The sequence below is a fragment of the Argentina silus genome (assembly GCF_951799395.1).
Source record: "Argentina silus genome assembly, chromosome: 8".
Classification (NCBI taxonomy): domain Eukaryota; kingdom Metazoa; phylum Chordata; class Actinopteri; order Argentiniformes; family Argentinidae; genus Argentina; species Argentina silus.
Genome location: NC_139662.1, coordinates 3,503,761 through 3,526,193, shown reverse-complemented (window position 1 = coordinate 3,526,193; position 22,433 = coordinate 3,503,761). Strand labels below are relative to the sequence as shown.

Genomic DNA, 22,433 nt, shown 5'->3' with positions numbered 1-22,433 from the left:
GACAGTGGTGGACAGGTGGCTGTGAATAATGAGGAGGGGTAAAGTGACACCTCCCAATATGGCTGACAGAGAGGGGGATGAGGAGGGGTGAGATGAGCTGTGACTACCGGCAGGACAGAGCGCTGACACCTTTTAACCCCTGATACTCTGGAACATGTTGCTGCAATATTTTGCAACTATAGAAAGAGAGCCTTTAAACATCTGAAATGGCCTGGCAGGAGTTTCTGCTAATTGAGGGAGCTAGACAAGAATGAAAAGATGTGTCACAGCCATCCACAGGACTAGGGTTACAGCTAAATAGGATTATATTGTCTGTTTGCAGATCTGAAATGCTTTCATGTCGAGAAATCATCACCAGATTATAATATTACCCGACCAACATATACAGTACATATATGAGATATTGTTTTGAAAATGGGTTATATATTCATCGATCTAGAACATGCAGTGTCAAGCATGTGAGTGAATCTGAGCACATTCGGGAAGTGGTATATCTCTGCCTGCCTCATTGAGTGAGAGGGTATTGACTGATGTTGACTGTCAGTCTGTCAGAGAGAGCAGGGCTGGAGTGCCATCCTCAAACACATGACAGATGGTGCATCATCATCATCACCATCATCATGAGGAAATGGCAAAGAACGTTCTGTAAGGAAATGGAGCATAATGACCAGCATATGGCTAGGTGATGCCCATTTGAGATAGCATGTAGCTCATCAACAACAGTGTGGGCTGAAAAGGGAGTTACAGAGTCTCTCTCTATCGCTAATTCCCTCCCTCTCTCCCATCCTCTGATCCTGTTGTGCTTGCCTGCCCCTCTGTCCTGTGCTGTGTGCCAGGTCCTGGTCAGGGAGGTCAGGAAAGATAGTTGTCCAGCTGGCCCTGATTAACCCTACTGCCTTGTGAGTGATGGCAGTGCCAGGGTTGGTGTGTCCTACTGGGCATGCAAACACCAAGGCCCAGCTGTGCTGTGGGGTGTGTGGTCTTAGCCTTCAACTGGTGTAGATTGGGATAAGTCATCATGATAAAGGGAGGAATGAGAGAAGTGGAGAGAGAGGGCAGAGAGGGAGAGAGAGAGGGGGGGGAGAGAGAGAGAGGGGGGGGGGGGAGGGAAAGAGAGAGAGAGAGAGAGAGAGAGAGAGAGAGAGAGAGAGAGAGAGAGAGAGAGGCAGGCTGATGCATGCTGCTGGAGCATCCCCAAGAGAGAGAGGCTACCCTCTATTGGTGACACTTGTTATTTTCTCATTACAGCCACATTTGCCAACCCATCTACACTACTCAATGAAAATTTAAAAAGTAAAAGTAATTCCAAAGTAACAAAAACAGACATTAGAAAAAATCAGTAAAATGTTATGTTTATTCTTTTATTTTTTTTCTTATTTTCCATATGTGTTAATTAAAACTGATGCATTCTGTATTCTCTGTATCAGTTACAGTAGGACATTTCATGTGTTCACTTTTCTGAGATCATGGGACATTTGGACATCATTATCACACCAGACACCATATTCAGTATTGGAGGTGGGTACAGAGTAACATTTAGTGCATTTATTGCATTATAAAGCAGATATAGAAATGAAAATAGTGCAATTTTATCTCATCATAACTGACGAGGAATCTTGATAGTCTCAGCTACTGTCTATGAATGATAGCCTTTGTATTGCATCCAGAATTTAGGTATGTCAAAACACAAATGAATAGAAAATGATAATTAATTGCGGTTTGGATACCCAAAGTTTTGTTTTTGTTGTATAAATTACCTGCAAGAGAAATTAAATATCTGCTAGTGGGTGGAGCTGATTCCTGTGCTATAGAAGTTAAACTGTGCTCTGTGTTTTATATACAGTATGTGCTATTATGTCTTTCTCAAGCCATACAGTCTTTAAAAACTGTAAAGGGGTGTCAATGGAAGCAATATTCCAGATGGTCCCAAATAATTACAGTAGTAATAAACTGTATTTAAATACATGCTTAATGAGGCTTTGAAGACCAACTCATATGCATTTGTCGATTTTGTGCACCTTGATATTACTAAGTAAAAACGTAGCTTTAAATACACAATATATACAAATAAGTAATGATAAATACAGTTTGTGATTGGCTACGCATGTCATCTGTTCATACTCTCATTAGAACGAGGTGAAAAGCTAATGGTCTTGAAAAGCCCTTCTAATTGTAAAATAAATAGGCTTACGATATGTTTTGTCATGCACATATATATTATTGAGTAACGGTGATGTACTCAGGGGTGTAGTGCTATTTTGTTTAGTGCCGGTGCGCTCCCCCAAATAGGCCTACATTTCGCTATCGTTACTATAAGAGCACGCCACCTATACACTCAGTGGCGACCTAAACCTATGGCAGGATCATTGGCCCTAAAATTCATAATCATAGTTTAGACAGAGGGTCTGCGAGTTCTCTCCCAAGAAAATGTGGTCTTTTGTAAGCGCATTTCATGCAATTCATAGTTTTCAGCAACATTTTTAATCAGTAGTTCGTTGCTACCAAGCCATAACACTGCAAATAACCCCGCTATCCTGTGTCAATTTTGCCATGTATCAACGGCGCATATTTCACTTTCACAGAGAATCAGTGTCACACGCATCGAGCAATTGATGAATTGTTTCAATGTGCCTTTTTGAGAAAGCATATATGTACCTATAGGCTGCAGTTCATCAAGGGTCTTAGCTCACATGGAATACGTTTCCCACCACTGTCAATCAAGTCCCTTAATGCCTTTATTGCGGCGGGAACGCAATTTTGGCCCAGGTTTCCTCGAATCAAGGGTAGGGAGAGACGTACTCAGGGTAGATATGACATGTCTATGATGACAGAGACGCATTTTTAATTTTATTTGGACTGTACATTATGGTCTGTCATTTAAAAACGATTAATGGGAATTGTTCACAGAAATATTTAGTTCCGTTCATCATCTATAAAATAAGTGCCGCGCACCGGCCCCACTACACCACTGGCTGTAGGCTACTAATTGAATTAACAGTTCGATGTAAAGAGAGAAACATTATGTTGTTTGTGTGTGTTTTTCTGTACTGAGATGCCTTCTGTCCTGTGCTTACTATAAGACGACTGTAAGGTCTTGCTTGGGAAATTATCATTACACACATGAAACAAAGCCATGGGCATATACAAACATAAAATGGTCAAATCAATGATAACTGTGAGAGAAACTATCGGGTGTCATGCAATATTTTGATTGAAATATATAATGTATTTGCATTCATGCTGTGGCATTTCTAAAGAATACAAAACATAACAATGCATAACAATGTTGGCAAGTGCATGACTGGCTTTTATGGTAGGTCTAAGTCTGGGAATGCAAGCTAATAAAAGTTGTGTACAATTTAAATATTGGCAATGCAATCCCAATTCTACTCTTTCTCACTTTCTTTCCAATGCAAACTGCCTGTAATTAAAAGAGAGCTATCAACAGTGGACACATGTCCTCTCATATTCAGATGATTATTCACATTCTGTATTGGTATGACATTGGTGACATGAACATTATTCAATAAGACGTCACGTCAGTTGACAAACGCAACACTAGAGGTCACTCTCCACACATTGATAAAGGGAGTGTTATGCACCAAGTCCTCTGATTACCGTGGATTTACATGATAGTCATATCATCATTTCTAATAACTGAATAAGGAAGCATTATGAATACTCGTAGGAGCATTGAAACATAAACTTCAGTTTATCATACTATGGGTAGTATTCAAGTGCACTGTTCATACACACCAGCGACAGAACAGGTTGGACCCTCACAGGTTGAATAGTAGGAGAGGTTACGTTGTTACGGTGGAATGTACATGGCCGGAGACAGGAGGCTGTACGGTGATAAGGCATGCAATAATACATTCTTTAAGAATATTGAATTTGTTTTAGAGAGTTTGTATAGTTTTCCCGTAATTAAGCTTTCCAGTGTAAGAACCCATCCTTTCGATAACACCATATGACTCCGAGTGATATGGTTAGAGGTATTGAGATTATGCGTAATTGACTATACTGAGAGAGTATTTGCTGAAAAACAAATGACCTAGTTTGTACACATTTTGTCATTGGGAAAACTGTAGCCTAAATGCTTATCTCCTCACACTCCTCAAGTTATTTTTGGTCATTAAACACAACTACAAAGAAATAGGCAAATAAGCAGTGGTGACAATTCTTTTAAACGTGTTACTACAAAAAACATGTTTTGTAAAAATTAAAGCAAAATGCAGATATGTACAATAAAGTAGTTGAATGCATCATACATCCTAAAGCAAAATGACATTTTGAGATTTCACTGACATTGAGTTAACCGTTTTTACCCTGGGTAGAATGAAGGAAATCATGATAAATTAATTATAATCATTGTACAGTATACAGTACTCATGCATCACTGTAAAAACAGCCTGACAGTTGAATTGTCCCTATGTTGAGCATCAGTGATGTGACACCTGTGTTGTCTAACGTGAGTCTTGTTGTTGTGTTTTATTGCTTGTTTGGATTGTTTGTTCATAATGCTGTCTTACCCAGAGAATCCAAGCCTGATAACTAAAAAAGTATGCTTAATCTTAAAAATGACATAAAAAATTAAACAGAATCGCAAGTAAAATATGTTAGTTGAAAAGTGTGTGGTCTATCACCTAACTCCACACAATCAGAGTGTATTTATTATTTAGGTCAATCTACACTGTAATCCTGTTGAAACAATTAACTTTGGCCCTACTCTTGATACATTCACAGACATGATAAGGAAGATACATAGAGCTGTAGCTGTAACCATGTGCAAGTTTGTGCTTGGATGTGCTTTCATGCATGCTCAATTCCTCTTTGTCACTATACAACACTTAGGACTAGGTCAACCCTGATGGCAACACTGGCAGCCAATGGATATGTTCAGAAATAGTTACAGAAACACTAAATGGGCTAGGGAAAAACAAACTGTCAAGCAAGAGAAAGCAAGCAATTAAGGAAGAGAAGAATGGTCACTATACATGTGCAGTATCCTAGGTGCCCAAACACAACTGAATGTAGTATTGGCCACCCTGCTACAGCTCAGTGTGCCCTTCAGCAAGCATTTGGTCAAATCTTAGTTGCGGCTCACAGAGAATTGCGGTGACGGAAGACATAATATCGAACTGGTTGGTTTTGTGGAAATATGTCATTATTTTCCATTGCGTCCCTCAGTACATTTTTAGAAAGAGTAAGAAAATGGGCTTACCACAGCTATAGAGAGAAGAGCTGGAATGGGAACTCTGTTGTGGGAATTCAGATTTTATAGTGCTTTTAGGAGACCTATAACACAATACGGTCTAAGCAGATTAGAGTACATACGTACCAGCATGTGAAGACCAAAGCTGGACCAACCCACCTGTGTCAGGGAAGGCCAACCCTGGTGGACACATATGGGATGGTTCAGTCAGGGGATAGTACAGTAATAGTAGGTGGTTTTGCAGTGCTCAGAGAGGGTGTTGGCAGGGTGGGCTGGGGACGGACGGGGGACGGGGTGCTGGCGGTTGCTGCGCTGGTTGTGTTCCCGTTAGGCGTGCTCTGTTGCAGGAGGCAGCCCTGAGACATGGTGGTGTTAGTGGGGGGAGCAGGGAACTCTTGCAGGGGGCAGCAGTGAGATGGGGGTCCTTCTCCACTAAGGGGGGGGGGGGGGGGGATTCTACCTCCTCTTCTTCCTCCAGCTCAACAGCCTCCTCCTGCTCTCTTTCAGACGACAGCTGCTCTGTCCCCCAGTTCCACTAATAGTATTCCCCATGGGGACAGAGAGATCTGGCCTGTGGAGATTGTGGCTATCCAGAGAGGAAGGTTGCTGCCGCCCCCTGGTGGCCCCTGGCTCTTGTGCACTCTGACCCCAGCCCACAGCAGAGGCTGCTCTGTAGATAGATTAGATACAGATAGAAACAGAGTAGATAAATAGATAGAGAAACAGAGAGGGTGCTACACATTGGAAATAATGTAAAGCACTTTGGGTAATGTTAGTCCAACCCCTTACTACCTTTAGATACAGTGATGTACTCTAGTGGTTTGTACAGAACCAGGGAAAGGAGTAACAGGAGCAGGGTGGTGGGTCCTACTCACCCAGGTCTGTGGTAGTGATCATTCTATCAACTCTTGAGTCTCGGAGAACTGCAAACACATCATGACAGGATGAATGAGAGACCAACGGAATACTACAGGGGACAGATTATTTGTCATGGAACATTTGGTGGAGAGAAACTCACCTGTTGGCTGGAATTAGCTGAGGGCGGGGTGATCACGCTTTGATCCAATAAGGGGTTGAGAGGGGCAGAGCAGGGTAGGTGAGTGGCACGCCAGTAAATATCTAGGTATTCGGCCATGTGTTCACAAGCATCCTCTAGCTGGTTCTCATCCAAAATAACATCAAACATCTCCTAACAGAGAGTAGAGGACAGGCACAAGGTAAAAAACTCAAATGACCAGAATTGAACCAGGGACCTTGTGATAATATGGTATGCGCCTTAGTGTGCTACGCCACTTAAGCACCATAAACACTCTGTTTGGGGTGGGAAGAGTAACTTACAGGTGGACACTGGGCTAGTTTATCCCCTGCCATCATCTGGACATTGAGGTGCTTGCTCTGAGACTTCCCCCGAGATTTGATAAGCCTATGAAGAACCTGTGTGAAGAGGGGAGGGAGAAATAGCGATGGGTAGAGGGAGAGAGACAAAGAGGAAGAGTTGAGTAGAGGAGAACAGACTTCTCCACGGTGCACTGAGTGACTGACTAACTAGCAGACAGACAGACTGACTGACTGACACAATGTGTGTTGTGGGTGAGTCTGACTCTGTACCTTAGGCGAGGAGACCTTGACGTAGACGATGATGGGGGCCAGGGAGGTTTTGAGGAGCTGTGCTGGGTGGTTGATGGTGTCAGCGTCCAGCACCACAAGCTGCAGGGTCTTGGCCAGCTCAAAGATCCTCTCAATCTCACTCTGGACCTCCGCTAGCACCAGGACCAGGAGAGACACAGTGTGAAGGTCAGAGAGGCAGAGAGGCAGACCAGACCAAGTGGGTGTAAAGGACATGCCTTACTGGAGGTTCAGCCAAAGCACTGTATTGGTCCTAAGTGACCATCTTCTGAACATATCTATGTCTGACAAAAGGTCATACCATATCCAAAATCAACATATAGAGAATACTGTCATTGATAAAGGGGTATTTGTTGGAGGAAACATGGCCCTAACCAGGAGAAGAGATCCCACTTACCCAGACTGGAGCGTGTGTTGGACCTCTCCATAATGGCTTTCTTGTTCAGTACAGACCGTTTAGCCAATGACAGATCAGCAGTCACCCGTGTAATAGAGATCCTGGAAAGTGCACATCTTATTAGTACAACAACATAATTTCACAGGATGAGCTAAACTCAGACTTTGCCATATCTAACAAAGAAAGACTGTCACAACTCAGTTTCCTCCATGAGATCTAAACACAGACACAAAATCCTCCAAAAAAGAGCGGTCTCTGGTTGAGCAGCCACAGTGCTACAGCTGTACCCACCTCCCATCAAACCTGTGCTTCAGGAAGTCAAACAGGGCTTTCTGCATCATGTCTGTTACCTGGGAGACAGAGGGGAGGAACAGCGAGCTGTTAGTAACAGTAGAATTCTCCAATCATGACTCTGAAACTGACAAACCATCCTCTCTCTAACACGGTCTCCATTTCTAGGACACGTCAGACGTCAGGCAATAAAACAAACTGAGGAGTATATGATTTAATCAACTACAAATGATAGCTCTTGTCTGTTGGTGTGACTATTTAAAGCACCCTTTAATAGGTAGGCTGTGTGTTCATTCTCAATCTCATGACAGATGTTTTGGTATGACTGTGCGAGGCAGTGAGGCTTGAATAGAGATGAAGACTAGGAGAGAGACCTTTGCCTAGCCAGCGTGTGAGGTGAGGCAGTCTATTTTCAAACAGGCTTGAAAAATGGATGTGTTGTGAAATAGAGGATAAAACCAGCAGTCCTACTGCATGCTGAGAGAGAGAGTGAGAGAGAGAGAGTGAGAGAGAGAGAGAGAGAGAGAGGGAGAAAGAGAGAGAGGGAGAAAGAGAGAGAGAGAAAGAGGGAGGGGGAGAGAGAGAGAGAAAGGGGGAGGGGAGAGAGAGAGAAAGAGGGGGGAGAGAGTGAGAGAGAGAAAAGAGGGAGAGAAAAAGAGAGAGAGAGAGAGGGAGAAACAGAGAAAGAGAGGGAGAAAGAGATAGAGGCAGGCTGACGTGCACTGCTGGAGCATCCCCAAAGCACATCACCAGAGCGATGCATGAATATTTCACACACATACAAAACAAACGGCTTGGCACACAGCCTCCGCAGTCACAGAGGAGAGAGGGAGGCAGAGAGAAAATGTCGAAAGCAGGGAGAGATTTTATTAAATTATATGCCACACAGTTGTGTGGATTCGTCTGTTAAGCCAATTTAAGCTAATTATAGTCAAATCGCATACAGTATCAATCTACTTGCATGTATATTATGTATTCTATATGGAACAGGTACAGGAGATACTGTAATGTACTTGGTATCTTGTGATTGTGTGTAGGCACATGATTCATATTGTGTTTGGTGTAATTTGATAAGTCAGGCAATGATGTCGGCCCAGGCCTATTGTATCAGTGCTAATGGAGTAATGGAGGGGAACTGAGCTCTCTCCTCTCTTCAAATATCGATCAGATCAGCCTCTCACCTCGTAGCCTTTCAGGGAGGGGCCCACCAGCACCACTGGCCTCATGGATGGAACCACATCATAGGGCGGAAGGTGCTCTGTCTGCACACACACACACACACACACACACACACACACACACACACACACACACACACACACACACACACACACACACACACACACACACACACACACACACACACACACACACACACACACACACACACACACACACACACACACACACACACACACAGGGCTTGGAATGAGCCAACACACACTTCACTGGGTATAACTCCCCAGTTCATAGAAACTAGTCTTCTATCAGTGTGTAATTAAATAAGAACAGAACACTGTGGATATGACACTGGTTTCTTTTTTTGAACATCCATTCTTCTCCATCTCATGCTCCGATACACAGTAGAGGAAGCTGCATTACGAACTTACCTGCTTTTGCTTCTGTTTGGCTTTTAAAAACAAGAGAACACACATTTAGCAGAAAAATGAATATGCATATGGAAGTCTGGAAATGGAAAAGCATGTTATGATGAAAAAGAGGGAACATTCTATAGGTGAGCAGTGGCCCTCATCATTGCTAGTGGTGTTATGATAACGCAGGATGTTGGCTCCTTCTGCTGTGTGTGGCCAGCTACATATAACACACCTGGTTCAACTTATCCCTATCTAGACTGAAGACCAAGGTTGATAGATATGTGAAACGGTGCAGGGCTAAGACAAAAGCCTGCTCACATTATGGTCCTCCAGGTGCAGGATTGGCCACCCTTATAGCAGAGACATGACAGACAGCTGAAGGCCATACCCACTGTCACCCACCTGCAGATGGTGGTGTGGACCTCCAGCCTCCAGATGATGCGTTCCCTCCTGCTTTCCTGTGGGATGAAAGACCAATTAATCTCATTACAACCTCAGCAGATAATTTTAAATGGAAATGAGTCCCTCTAACATTACATCATAAGACCTCCAGTATTTTGTATACTATATTCACACCTTGCTTACAAAGGTGGAGGGAGAAACACAGGTTTCCGGGTGGACATTGAGTAGACTGGAGTGTAACAGGGTTAATTTAAGGAGCTAGTGTAACCTCTGACCTCTGTGCCTGTTTCTGTTCATGTTTGATTCTCATGGCCTCTAGTTTGACTGGGCTGGGGATGAAGGTGATGTCAGCCCCTTCCTTCACCAGCCGACCGATCCACCAGTCATTGCTGAATTTCTACAGAGCAGAGAATCACTGCAGTCACTGCTCTTTTGAACACAAGGTGGCTATAATGTCTTAGCAACTGATAGAGACAAATGTTGTATCAATGGACATGTATTCAATGAATCACTAGGTTGTGATAGCTTTTGGTAAAAAAAACTAAACAGATATACTGAACATACTGAAAATACTAAATACCCCTCACCTCTTTTATATGTAGAAAGTCTTTGGTTTCAAAGTTGATAGCAGCACCTTGGACAGGACAATCTTCATCTAGAGCCCCACAGTAACTGACATTGGTTTTCACTGCAAATGCTACTGGTTTGGACTGTGGAGGCGTGAAAGACACAAAAACACATTGAGTGTTTTAATCCTGTATCTACCTTTAGGTTTCTGTTTCTAAAGTCTATGTTAATTGAATAGAGATGGAATAAAGTTAATAAACACTACTCCACATCGACTAGTAAATGGCTTCCATCTAGAATAAAGCTGAATGTTAAAGCTGAATGTCAGATCCTCCCTTAGAAATGTCACGAAAAAGGCTCATTATAGGTTACAAATAATGTACCATGGCAATACTCTATTCTATGGGGTATCCACTTGTTAAAATGATATAATAAAGGCCAATTGTATGAGGGTGTCCTGCCAAACCTCTGTCCCCAAAGTGAGTCTCACCTTGGCTCTTTCCAGCTGCAGTTGAGCCTGGCGCTCGGCTTCACGCCGAGACGCCTCCTGGTCTTCCTCCAGGGACAGGTCGGAATCCGAGGGTCTACTCGTGTAGGAATCGGCTGAACCCTGAGGACCGGACAAAAGACAGGAAAAGAGGCCACTTCAGTCAACCCACAGGGAGGAGAAAAACACCACAGAGGCTTCTGGTCATCTCCTCAGGACCAGGCAAGAGCACAGCTAGGGCAAGTTGAAGAAACCTCTCCCACCACTAAAAGTTAGGAAATATTAACCCAGATAATTATATCTGTCAAAACAGCTTGATGCTGTTAAAAAAAAGTCCAATCACCCGGTCCCCCTACATTGCTTTAGCATTGTGTGGCCTACTACAGTACCTGCTATCTGTCTGGCCTGACTGGACCCATGTGATCTAGCTAGGACTGGCAGTTCCTGTTGCTTTTCCAAAGCACACCTCTCAGGGGAACATGTGCGTGAGCACTGCAACAACACTAAGTAGGCCTACCAACTAACGCACCTCTGTTTATTAACTGAATCAAGGCAAGCCTTTGAAGACTCCTATAGATTCTGCAACAGATGCTCACACCATATCTGTACTGTGTAAGAATACACCATTAGATTCTCAATCTGTATAAGACCGTATGGTTCTATCGCATCAAGCTAAATATCTCCAACACATTCTCATTTGCTTGATAGTCAGGGTGTAGACACTACCATGAAGTTAAAGGTCCAGTATGTCGATTTTTTGCTTTAAATGAGGGCTAAATGGCCATGATAAATCAGTAGCCATCAAGGAATGAGATCACATGATGAAGAATGTTCAGTGAAGAGTGCGGTATTAGTCAAAACAAAGTGTTTTCTATAATCTGGTGTTGGGTAGGACACTGGCCTTTACGTGCCTACTTCACATTTGGTTTGTTCACAAGGATATACACATGTTTGGCGCGATTAGAAAACATAGCATATGCACATTTTCAAATTCAATTAATGTGGCCAACTGGGGCAGAAACACACACAACTACATGCTGGACCTTTAAGCCATCAACACCTGACAGCTACAACACTGAGAGCCTAAGAGCATCACGTGTAGAAGACACACTCTCTCTCTCTCCTTCATCATATCATAATGCATACACAGTCTCACAGGCAAACTAACCTGTCAGGGAGTAAAAACCTTTCCCCTCCTCATCAGCCCAAAACCCCACACACACACACACACACACACACACCTTGCCGCCCCTCGGTCCCAGCTGGGCACACAAGTGGAAGACTCCTCACATGCCAGACAGATGCACCCACACACGACTGCCAAATATAGCTCAATAACAACGGGAGCAACCCGCTTCTTCTTTTTTTTCACCTGTCTCCACCCCCCTCCTCCTCCTCCTCCTGTCCCAAAAACATTTCAGCTCAATCCAGCGCAGAGTGTGGATATCATTTAAATATCAAAGCGTGCCAGAGGGGGATGGCGTCTAAAGATACCAGCACAGGAAGAAACAAAGCATAATTAAGACATGGGATTGGTTAGTGCTGCAGATGGAGTGACTAATACACTGAAAAACGGATTGTGTATGTGTTAATATACAATCTTTTACAGAGATCACTTTCTGCTCACAGGATATATGGGATATAGGGGTATGAGGAAAACAAAGCATACAATGAGTTTCCTATAGGATCATCATGATCCCTTATCCTGTAACAATATCCATTCTTGTGCAAAGCACCAAGAGCTCAACAGCATGTAGTACGTTGCTACACAGCCATTTGACATCAGGTCTATCATTTACAACATAACCAAAGACAAAACCGACATACTTGATGTTTTATGTATTTCTCCTGTACTGTAGGCTCCTGTCTTTCTCTTTATGATTCCAGGAACACCGCCCTGATTCTGTCAAGTGCCACCAACAACCAGAGCAGAGTGAAGTGGAGGGCCGGAGGAGAGGCAGTCACAGGGAGGAGAAGAGAGAAGAGGGTAGGATAGACTCTCTGGACCCACTCTGGAAGCTCTCTCTCCCTCTCTCTGTCACTAACCTGGCACACAAGTCCTCCACCATAGCCACTGTAGGCACAGCTGATGAAGCCTGATTCGGGTTAAATACTGTCTCAGTATATTCCGATTTTCACTGCCATATTATTTTATTTTAATCCCAAACAGTAACAATTGTCATTGTGATATTCAAGACTACCCTCATTGTAGACACATTGTAGTGAGGTAGATAAGCTGGGCAATAAGTCTGCAAAACAAAAGCTTTGTTTGAGCAAATAAACACAAGCAAGAGTAGAAACTGCACCTCAGCCCTCCTCCTTAGAAGAAACCTGAGCCTATAACAACAATCACAGCAGAATCGACCGTATTTCATACCAGAGCTTTTAAAGATAGCCTTAAAGACCCAACTGCTAACCACACAACACTGGGATCAATAAAGTAATGTAATACTATGAGAGACACAGTATCCTTGGCTGGGATGATGCTTGATGTGGCTCTAACTGTCTCTTTCCACACAGCGTTTTCACAATGATAAACGTATCTAAGCCACCCTTCCACACACACTCACATTGCTTTTCCCTCTTACACAAATAAAAAATATCCTTTCGTACAGGAACTGCTCTGCCAAACAGAATTAAACATGAGGTGAGAACATCCACGCAGTAGCACCGTCTGACCAGCAGGTGGAACCCCACACATTACAGTTTGCACACCTTTCTTAATGAAGATTCTTAAAGGACATGCTGCACCTTAGTACTGTACTCTATCTACCTCCTCCATTCAACCTTCAGCTGAATTACCCCCATGTACCCTTCCTTTCCTAACTCCGGTTTGAAAAGGACATCATCTGATATGATCATGTTATTGCCTACCTATGCCATATCATTTTCAAGACCCACAGTTACAGAGAGAGAAAGAGAGAGAGAGAGAGAGAGAGAGAGAGAGAGAGAGAGAGATAGAGAGAGAGAGAGAGAGAGGGGTGCCCAGCAGTGAGGAGATGTGGCTCAGAGGAGATGGAGGAGAGCATTAAAGATGATGAGAGAGAAGAGCATACTGATAAACAGATTGACAGAGACAATGTGGGTGATCCACATGAGGTACCAGGACAAAGTACAAAGTGGAGCACAAAGTACACAGAGGTGAGATGGAGAGACAAAATGCCCCTGTGTGTCCGAGGAGGAGGAGGAGGAGGAGGAGGAAGGAGGGAGGAGGGTGGGTAAATGCTGACAAAGTGAGTGAACAAGAATAGACTTCTGCTGAGGCAGGGACAGTGAAAACATGAGGAGAGAGAGAGAGAGAGAGAGAGAGAGAGAGAGAGAGAGGGGGAGAGGGAGAGAGAGAGACAGAAGAGGTGCCAACAGTGAGTAGAGGTGGCTCAGAGCAGATGGAGAAGACAGACAGACTGACAGAGACAGACAGACAGACAGACAGACAGACAGACAGACAGACAGACAGATACACAGTCAAAGAGAGAGAGAGAGAGATAGAGAGAGGCAGCAAGCAAAACAATACCTTATTACAGATGAGTCCTGTAGCGCTCGAGTCGGAGGCAGACATGCTTCTACTGACTGCTCTCTCTTCCCCCCCATCGCACAGAGGCAGAACACTCCCCTCCGCCCGTGGTTACAGGCAGGCAGGGAGAGAGAGAGGCGCGCTCGGCCTAAGTGCTCCACACTGACGTTACTGCGCTGCCTCAACAGCCATTTCCTATACAAAATTGATGCTCTGACTGCAGCACTGGTGCATACACACACACACGCGCCCTCCTACTGGTCGGGTCCGCTCCCCAGCTTCAAACAGCCTTCCTCCCTTTCTGCTAGACCTCATTTCTCTGGCTCCCTAGTCCAACTTCCCCCTCTCCAGTTACACAAGACACCACTCATCCATGTGCAGCACCCATTCCCTCTACTGTACACCAGACCTCATAACATCTATCCCTTATCTCTATGGGAGACAGTTATTGTATTTCTCGTTTCACATCATATCTCTCCTACCTTTAAACCACCTACTATACTGTATATGATGATGATGGTGAAGCATTCTACCAACGTACTGACCAACTCAATAGCTGGACCAGCAGGTTGAACCTCCATATTGTGCATACATACATACATACATACATACATACATACATAGATACATACATACATACATTCACCAAACACTTTATTAGGAACACCTGTACACCTTCTCATGGTGGAGGTGGTGTAATGGTGTGGGGGATGTTTTCATGGCACACTTTGGGCCCGTTAATACCAATCAATCATCGCTTGAATGCCACAGCCTATTTGAGTATTGTTGCTGACCATGTGCATCCCTTCATGGCCACAATTTACCCATCTTCTAATGGCTACTTCCAGCATGATAATGCACCATGTCACAAAGCAAAAGTCGTCTCAAACTGGTTTCATGAACATGACAATGAGTTCAGTGTTCTTCAGTGGCCTTCCCAGTCACCGGATCTGAATCCAATAGAACACCTTTGGGATGTGGTAGAACGGGAGATTCACAGCTTGAAAGTGCACTTGAAAAATCTGCAGGAATTGCGTGATGCAATCATGTCATCATAGACCAGAATCGTGTGGAATCAATGCCACGAAGAATTGAGGCTGTTTTGAGAGCAAGGGTAGGCCCTACCCAGTATTAGTATAGTGTTCCTAATAAAGTTCTCAGTAAGTGTACATACATGCATACATACATACATACATACATACATACATACATACATACTGTACATAAAACAAAACAAAGTTCGAGAAGAATGAGTCCATAACTGCCATGATATCTAGGCCAATTAGTGCTGTGTAATTATTTGCAAAGAGCTGAATAAACACTATGTCCCCCAGCTGGTCCTGCTCTCCTTGTTAGCAGTGCTAGGACAGGGCTAGGACAGGGCTAGGACAGGGCTAGATTAAGATGGGGCTAAGACAGGACGGAGAGGAGGGTAGGTTAGGTTGCTGTTGGAGTGGCTAACTGCTGCACCCTCCTCTTGACACGGACATGATGCATGAGGCTATAGAAATGCAACGGTGAGTCAGCAAACAGCCATCTCCAGTCCATCATATGTCTCAATAGGGTAGTAGAGAGATCCATATATTGGCAGAGAAAGCCTTATTGTTCCTGGCCTGACTTAGGCTCTGTTATAGAGCTGGGCCTGCCGGCCTGTATGGACCCCCAGGCTGCCCCAGGCTCCAAGGACCCTACTTTAGAGTCCATTATGCTGGCAGCATGCACTGTCTTCCCTCATTCAACTTTAGCTGCTTAAGAATTAAGTGCACTCCACCAGTGCTTTTAGCAAAAAATGTCTCAGGGCTATATTTCTGCATGGCTTTTTAGAATTAAAGGCATGCATACACACTCTCTCTAACACATGCACAGATGCACGCACGTACACACTTACACACGCACACACACACACACACACACACACACACACACACACACACACAAACACACACACACACACACACACACATTAGTAAGAACAGCAAGCTCCTTCAAAGAACAGAGAAGATGGGATGACTATTTGCATCATTAGTGTTGTGCTGGAACAGCTACTGAGTCGCAAAGGCTTTAACAAACAGATGGAGTGGAATGCAGAGAGAGAGAAAAAGAAAAACAAAGAGGGAGAGAGAAAAAGGGAGTGAGTGAATGAGGGAAAAGGAGTAGAAAGGGAGGGAGGTAGCAGGGTGAGTAGAGGGACAGTGAGGGAGAGAGAGAGAGAATGTCAGTATATCTCAGCCCAAGGACTGGAGATTGAAAACGGAATGTTTTTTTTCGTTCTGTGAGTTGTTCTAAATATAGCTTCCCTCCATTCTCTCCTCTCCTCTTGTGCTGGGTGATCAGCCTGCCTGGTTTACCAGACATCTGAGGACCTGTGACATTCCTTAGGCTGGGTAGGTAGAGGTGGCAGGCAGGGAGATTCTAGGAGGATGGGAGGGTGGACAAAGAGTATTACTGAATCCCCTTAAGAAAAAGCAGGGGAATTGGACTATGCCACAAAACTCAATTAAAATCCACTAAAGCCAAACGTTATATATCACTCAGGCAGTTGAGGCCTCCGCTTGAAAGCTCTGAGATTTTGGCCTGCATGTTTCTTCCTCAGGTCAGGTAAATATATAAACATAAATATATTTCAAACATAAACCTTCCTAGCTGTGTGGCACTAGAGCACGTGCTCAAGTCTCCCTGTCACAGCCCAGGTGGCAGTACACCCAGGTACCCAGCGGGGGGTGTGTGTGTGTGTGTGTGTGCGTACGTGCATACATGTATTGTAGAGGAACCCACTCGGGCACGTGAGCTGGGATAGCATTACAGACAGAGGAAGTTCAACCAGACCCAGAGAGTGAGAGAGTCCCCTTGATAGCGCAAGGAGAGCAAGGCCTGAGTCAACCAATATGAGACACACACAGATTGATACTTCGTCCTGTCCTGAGCAGAGAGCATTCCCCTCCCCCTGCTCTAAAGTTACCACAAACTGCTTACTTCAGCCTCTCTTACCAGCCCCGACGTCCTAAAATAAGCACTTCTGTGTCATTTCACCACTGTTACACAACAATAATGCACTGCATCTCTCCTGTAGACCTGCTTCCGCACTCAAGGACACCAAGTTCTCACAAGGAAGCGTGTTCCCAACGCTGTTTAGATGCCCGCTATTTAAAAATAGGCGGCGTTCTCACGTTACTGGGAGAAATGCTGCTGATGCAAAGAAGACAGTGTAATGATATGAATGATCGGGATGAAGCGCCACTGACACAGGCAGGCAGGCAGGCAGGCAGGCAGGCAGGCAGGCAGGCAGGCGGGCAGGCAGGCAGGCAGGCAGGCATACTATGGAGCAGGAGCGGGAAGAAGGAGAGGCAGGGTGCAGAGTGAGAGAGCGTCTTGGCCAGGCATCTCTATCTTTCATCCACGCTGTCGACATGGCCTTGCTCGCTGCTGTGCATACTTAGGCTTTCACCCCCCCCCCCCCCCCCCCGGGAATCCCTAAACCTGACTCCACCAAACTGCTTCAAAGGGCTGTACTGAGAATCTGGAGCTAAGATATAACCCATATGAGCCATGTACCTAGAGTACAGTGCTGCAGCATCCTTCCTGTTATGATGTCTTGTTTAGAATATGGCCTAATTCTTGATTCTAGTTTTAATCAATTGGTGCATATTGAGTGAAATCTGGAAATCACATTGAGTGAGATCTGGGAATGGTCCACACATCTTATAATAATCGTAAGAGAATCTCTTTATCTTTATCATTGTGCTTTTCATTATTTATTTTTTCAATTCAAATATGGTATATGAAACATAGCCTTTTTAGATTTGTGTTTGGATAACTTTTTTTTGTAAGGTCATATTGAAGGATGAATTCAAACTGTAAGCGGGCAGTGAACCTGTTCCTTCAACAGACATTCAGCTGGGCGAACTGGTGATGTGAATGGTGAAATGTGGGATTGTGACGTGTCCCAGAGAAGACTTGCCTTGCAAACAAACAGTGTAAGGTGATCTAAGAATAAAAAGACACAAAAAACATTTCCCTTCCATTTATACAAAACGACCAAGAGAGTGACAGTGTTTCAGACAGAAACGCAAAGAGAGACAGGAACTGGAGTCTTCACCTCTCTAAACTATGCTGGTTCATCAAATTTAATCAAGGCATAACACACTGATGCGCCAACACACACACACAAGCATGCACAAATGCACACACACACACACACACACACACACACACACACACACACACACACACACACACACACACACACACACACAAAGCACTCTTCTCCTCACGGGACAGGCTTTTAGTGCTCTGTCTCATGCAGTATTTAATTGACCCCACACAGGAAGCCTAGCGGTCCCAAATGCACTCCTTCCCCCCACGCACAGAGAGAAAGCATGAACGCCTGCAAGTATGCCCACAGCTCCCCACCACTGTCCCTCAGTAGCTACAGACCAGCACTAAAGAGCAGCACTAAAGCCCACATTTGGCCAAAGAAAATACACCTTTATCATTGTTGTTATGAGCCAAGGAACACTCAAGGATGAAATAATAGGTACACCTCATCACTCAATTCAACAAACCTCTATGCAAGAAATTTGTTGCAAAGAAACAGTATGCGTAAATTGGTCAAATTCTGTGTTTTCTTAAGGTAGATCTGATATATTTTTGTTGATCTAAGATTGACAAAAAAACTCACAAGTTCTGTGAATACATCAGCCCAGAAATAGGCACAAATGCACTTGGCAACATGTACAGCCAGAACAGAAGCAGCTGAATAGTCTTGAAAAGGAGATGCCAGTGTACTTACTCAGTTGGAGGTAGGAGAGTGTGCTCTCTCTCTCTCGCTCGCTCAGCTAGTCAGACATGGTGTGCTCTCTCTCCTGGGTAGCAGTGAAGTGTACTGTAGCGTGCTTGTAAGCAGTCTATCCCTCTCTCTCTCTCTCTCCCCCCCCCCCCTCTCCAATACACATCTCTTTGCCACGTCATTAGGGCTCCTATCTGTGTCTATCTCTATCCTGAACTGTCTCTCATTCACCTCTCTCCTCTTCCTCATCTTGACTCCTATCGCTCTCTTTCTTACTCTACTGTCATTCTTAGTCGCCCAGAATATTCCTTTGTTTCTTGAAATGTAACATGTAATGGTCACACACACACACACACGCGCGCACGCACACACGCATGCGCACGCACGCACGCGCGCGCGCGCGCACACACACACACACCTGGCCTTTTCTGTTCGATTCCACATTGAGAAATTGTGTTGATTCCACAGTCTTCAGTTTAAATATGTGTCCATCTTAAGATCATTGTTATTCCTGCACACACCACTACTAGTCCCACTTTACCAGTGTAAGTCAGACTGTACTGTACATGCTGCCATGTACCAACAACATTTCCCTTAAAGATGCTCTGCAGAACATCTGTATAATTTCAGCCACTAGTTCTAAAATTAGCGCCAATGAGACAAAAAAGGGTCCCCTAAACAGAAAGACATATTGGCCACCATGTCAACGTTCATACTGCAACCTATTTAGTAAGCTTTTTGAGTATGCAAGATGAGGTTTTGCAGTATGAGAAATGTACTGAAATTGAGTATGTATACAATGCCAGGATGTCATACTAGATTTGCTTTTACATGTAGTATGAATTCACTGCACACTATCCAGGAAGTCTTTTCCAATTTTAGTCCTTCAATGGAGCAGTCATGGGAGGCGGGCAGGAGTGAAATTTAACCGATTTCCATGAACAACATGGTTAAGCTACAGATGATGGTTTCGCAGTATGAATGAGGTGTAGTATGTTGAAATGTGTCGCTTATTGAATACATTTGACTAAACAGTCGGCTCTAAATAGTATGTAGTATGATTAGTATGTAGTACATACTTTGAGTAAACAGTAGGCAGTATGAGCTTTGGGCCATTGTCAAGAAATGACCTGATTGGACAGACTGGGGCATACCTCCCCACAGTCATGAGCAAAAGCCTATTTTGCTAAACGTTCGTTGGTCTTAAACAGAGGACTGTGTGGTCTAATGAGATAATAAATCAATTCACATTACCATGAACAATACAGTCAACACTTAAAGTAAATTTGATAAAGAATAAGTAATAAATTAGTCAAAAGTTCTGTAATGCATCTTTAATGGCAAAATCAAATATGTAGTAAACAAGCAAGTAAGTTAGTAACTAAGAATAGTAGCAGTCTCACTGCAGCAGTCTTACCCATCTACTTTACGTCACAATGTTCACAAGGACCAAAAAACACCACTGCCACTTGACAATCCAGTCACAAGCCTCTCCAAACCACCATGGATTTGAACATGTCAAAGCCCAAAACTTTGTAAAGAGAAGAGCAAGGAAACAGTTTGGTGGTAAGGGGATATGGGAGTCATGTAAGGTGTCTCTCCGTCAGACATGCAGAAGGGTCCCCTGTGCGGCCCTGTGCTCTGTGAGTGTGTGCTGTGGATGTCACGGCTGGCTGTACACTGACAGGCTCTCCGCTCCTATGTCTGGTGCCTTTGTGTGTGGATGTGTGTGTGTGAGTGTGTTTGCTGGTGCATCAGTGTGTGTGGGGGGTGGGGTGGGGGTGGGGGGTGAACAGTCAATCCCTCAACTCAACTCTCCCATTGAGCCTTCTGAAACACAGGGGGCTCATCACAAACATACATACACACACACACACACACACACACACACACACACACACACAAGTTATGAAGATTGAAGACAATGCGTCAATATCTACAGAATTGCAGATATTGTGAAATCAACAACAAACTATAGGTAAAGTTTGGTTTACAACATACAATAAAAACATTTTAAAAATGAGGGGGATTCAACATTTCCTGTGAAGTTTAGATTCATAATTTATAGGACAGGTTGCAGCAAACAGTTAGGCAAAAAGGATAGATAGAGAGAGAGAGGGAGAGAGAGAGGGAGAGAGAGAGAGAGGGGGGGGCATCAATTCAAATTCTGTATGAGCAGTGGATGTGAATAAAACATGAAATAAGGCTTGAAAGCTAAACTCCACAATATTTTGTGTCGAGAAAGGGCTGGCTGACTCCCTGGCTGAGGGCTGGCAGCCCTATGAACTGTACCCAAACATTCAGTGCAGATGTCTGTCAGTCTGTCCCATGAACTGCTTCTGTGGGCAGAACTGGTACTTGTGCATTATGGATGAGACTGCTATTTTCAGGCACTAGGGGTGCTGCGTTTTGACTTTTGAGTGGAGGGAGATGACACCTGCCTGCTGCCAAACTTCTTTCAGCAAGACGTACAGTAGATTAAACTGAGACATGCAGGTACAGCTTATGTTGTTGGGTCGGTTAAAATGCCTAGTCAGAGAGGAGAGGAGTGGCATGGAGTGGGCTCAGAGGCTGTGGGTTAGGCGGCCGAAGGGGTGCCAGAGTGTAGCGAATATTTGATTTAAATAAGCGGAAATAGGAACAATCCTTTTTCAAATAGTACTGTACAGTCTAATGAGGAAATTGATCCATGCCACAACAAAGAAACCTCTGTGTGACCTAAGGACAAACAACAGTTGTTAAATGATTTTGGAGGTCATTCATTGCCCAGATAGAAACATTTTCCTGGCATATCATGCCATTAAATATAGAAGCCTATTGGAGCAAGTAAGTGAGGCCACTCAAGTAGCCCAAATAAGTGAGCCTTAATTCACCCTCAAATGATTGTTTTAAAGGACTCACTTATGTCCATTGCGCTTATTTTCTAATCATTGAAATTGTGTATGCTGAAAACAGGTGTAACATAATTATTACTGAGTCTGACTTTAATGTAAAGTATGGGGCCCAACCAGTACGGATAAACATAATGAAATAAGTGCTACCCCTGATGAAGTAGTCAACCACGTTGTTAAGAGATATTGTAGTCAAGAGTGCCTGTTCCAGAAGAAGTTTACATTTTCCACTTTCCATCACTGCTGTAGAAAATGTGGCAAGATAGAAGAACTGTATGTCCTTCTTAAAATACACATCAGGCATAGATAGATAGATAGATAGATAGATAGATAGATAGATAGATAGATAGATAGATATAACAACTGTTTTATGTCTGTGCCTCCTCAGCTTAGTCTACACTTTTGAGACAATGCTTTTGGTGCGTCAAAATCAGCCTGATATGCATGAGCCTGGTCCCATGTGTGTGAAACACACTATGATACAATTAGATGACACTCTCTCTGTATATGCCTCTAAATTGCAGAAATAAGATTCCCCATGTGACGTTATCGAAAAAAATGATGCTCGCACGATGCTATTCACAGATGTACAGCTGTTCGCCCTTTTTGGGTGTAAAATACACAATGTACAGTAACTGTACAGCCTCGTTGTTGTATTCACT

General features: G+C 43.9%; 1 protein-coding gene across 1 annotated transcript; it reads right to left on the bottom strand.

The window, feature by feature from the left end:
• Window positions 1-6,108: 6,108 nt before the first annotated feature.
• Window positions 6,109-14,139, bottom strand: cacnb3b (calcium channel, voltage-dependent, beta 3b; the record flags this gene model as incomplete). The annotated part of the gene is made up of 13 exons (XM_083676093.1): window positions 6,109-6,138; window positions 6,234-6,404; window positions 6,554-6,649; window positions 6,824-6,975; window positions 7,239-7,339; window positions 7,530-7,588; window positions 8,711-8,791; window positions 9,140-9,159; window positions 9,527-9,582; window positions 9,802-9,923; window positions 10,114-10,236; window positions 10,584-10,703; window positions 14,095-14,139. 13 exons carry the CDS (start codon window positions 14,137-14,139, stop codon window positions 6,109-6,111), a joined length of 1,176 nt encoding a protein of 391 aa, XP_083532219.1.
• Between the last annotated feature and the right edge of the window lie 8,294 nt (window positions 14,140-22,433).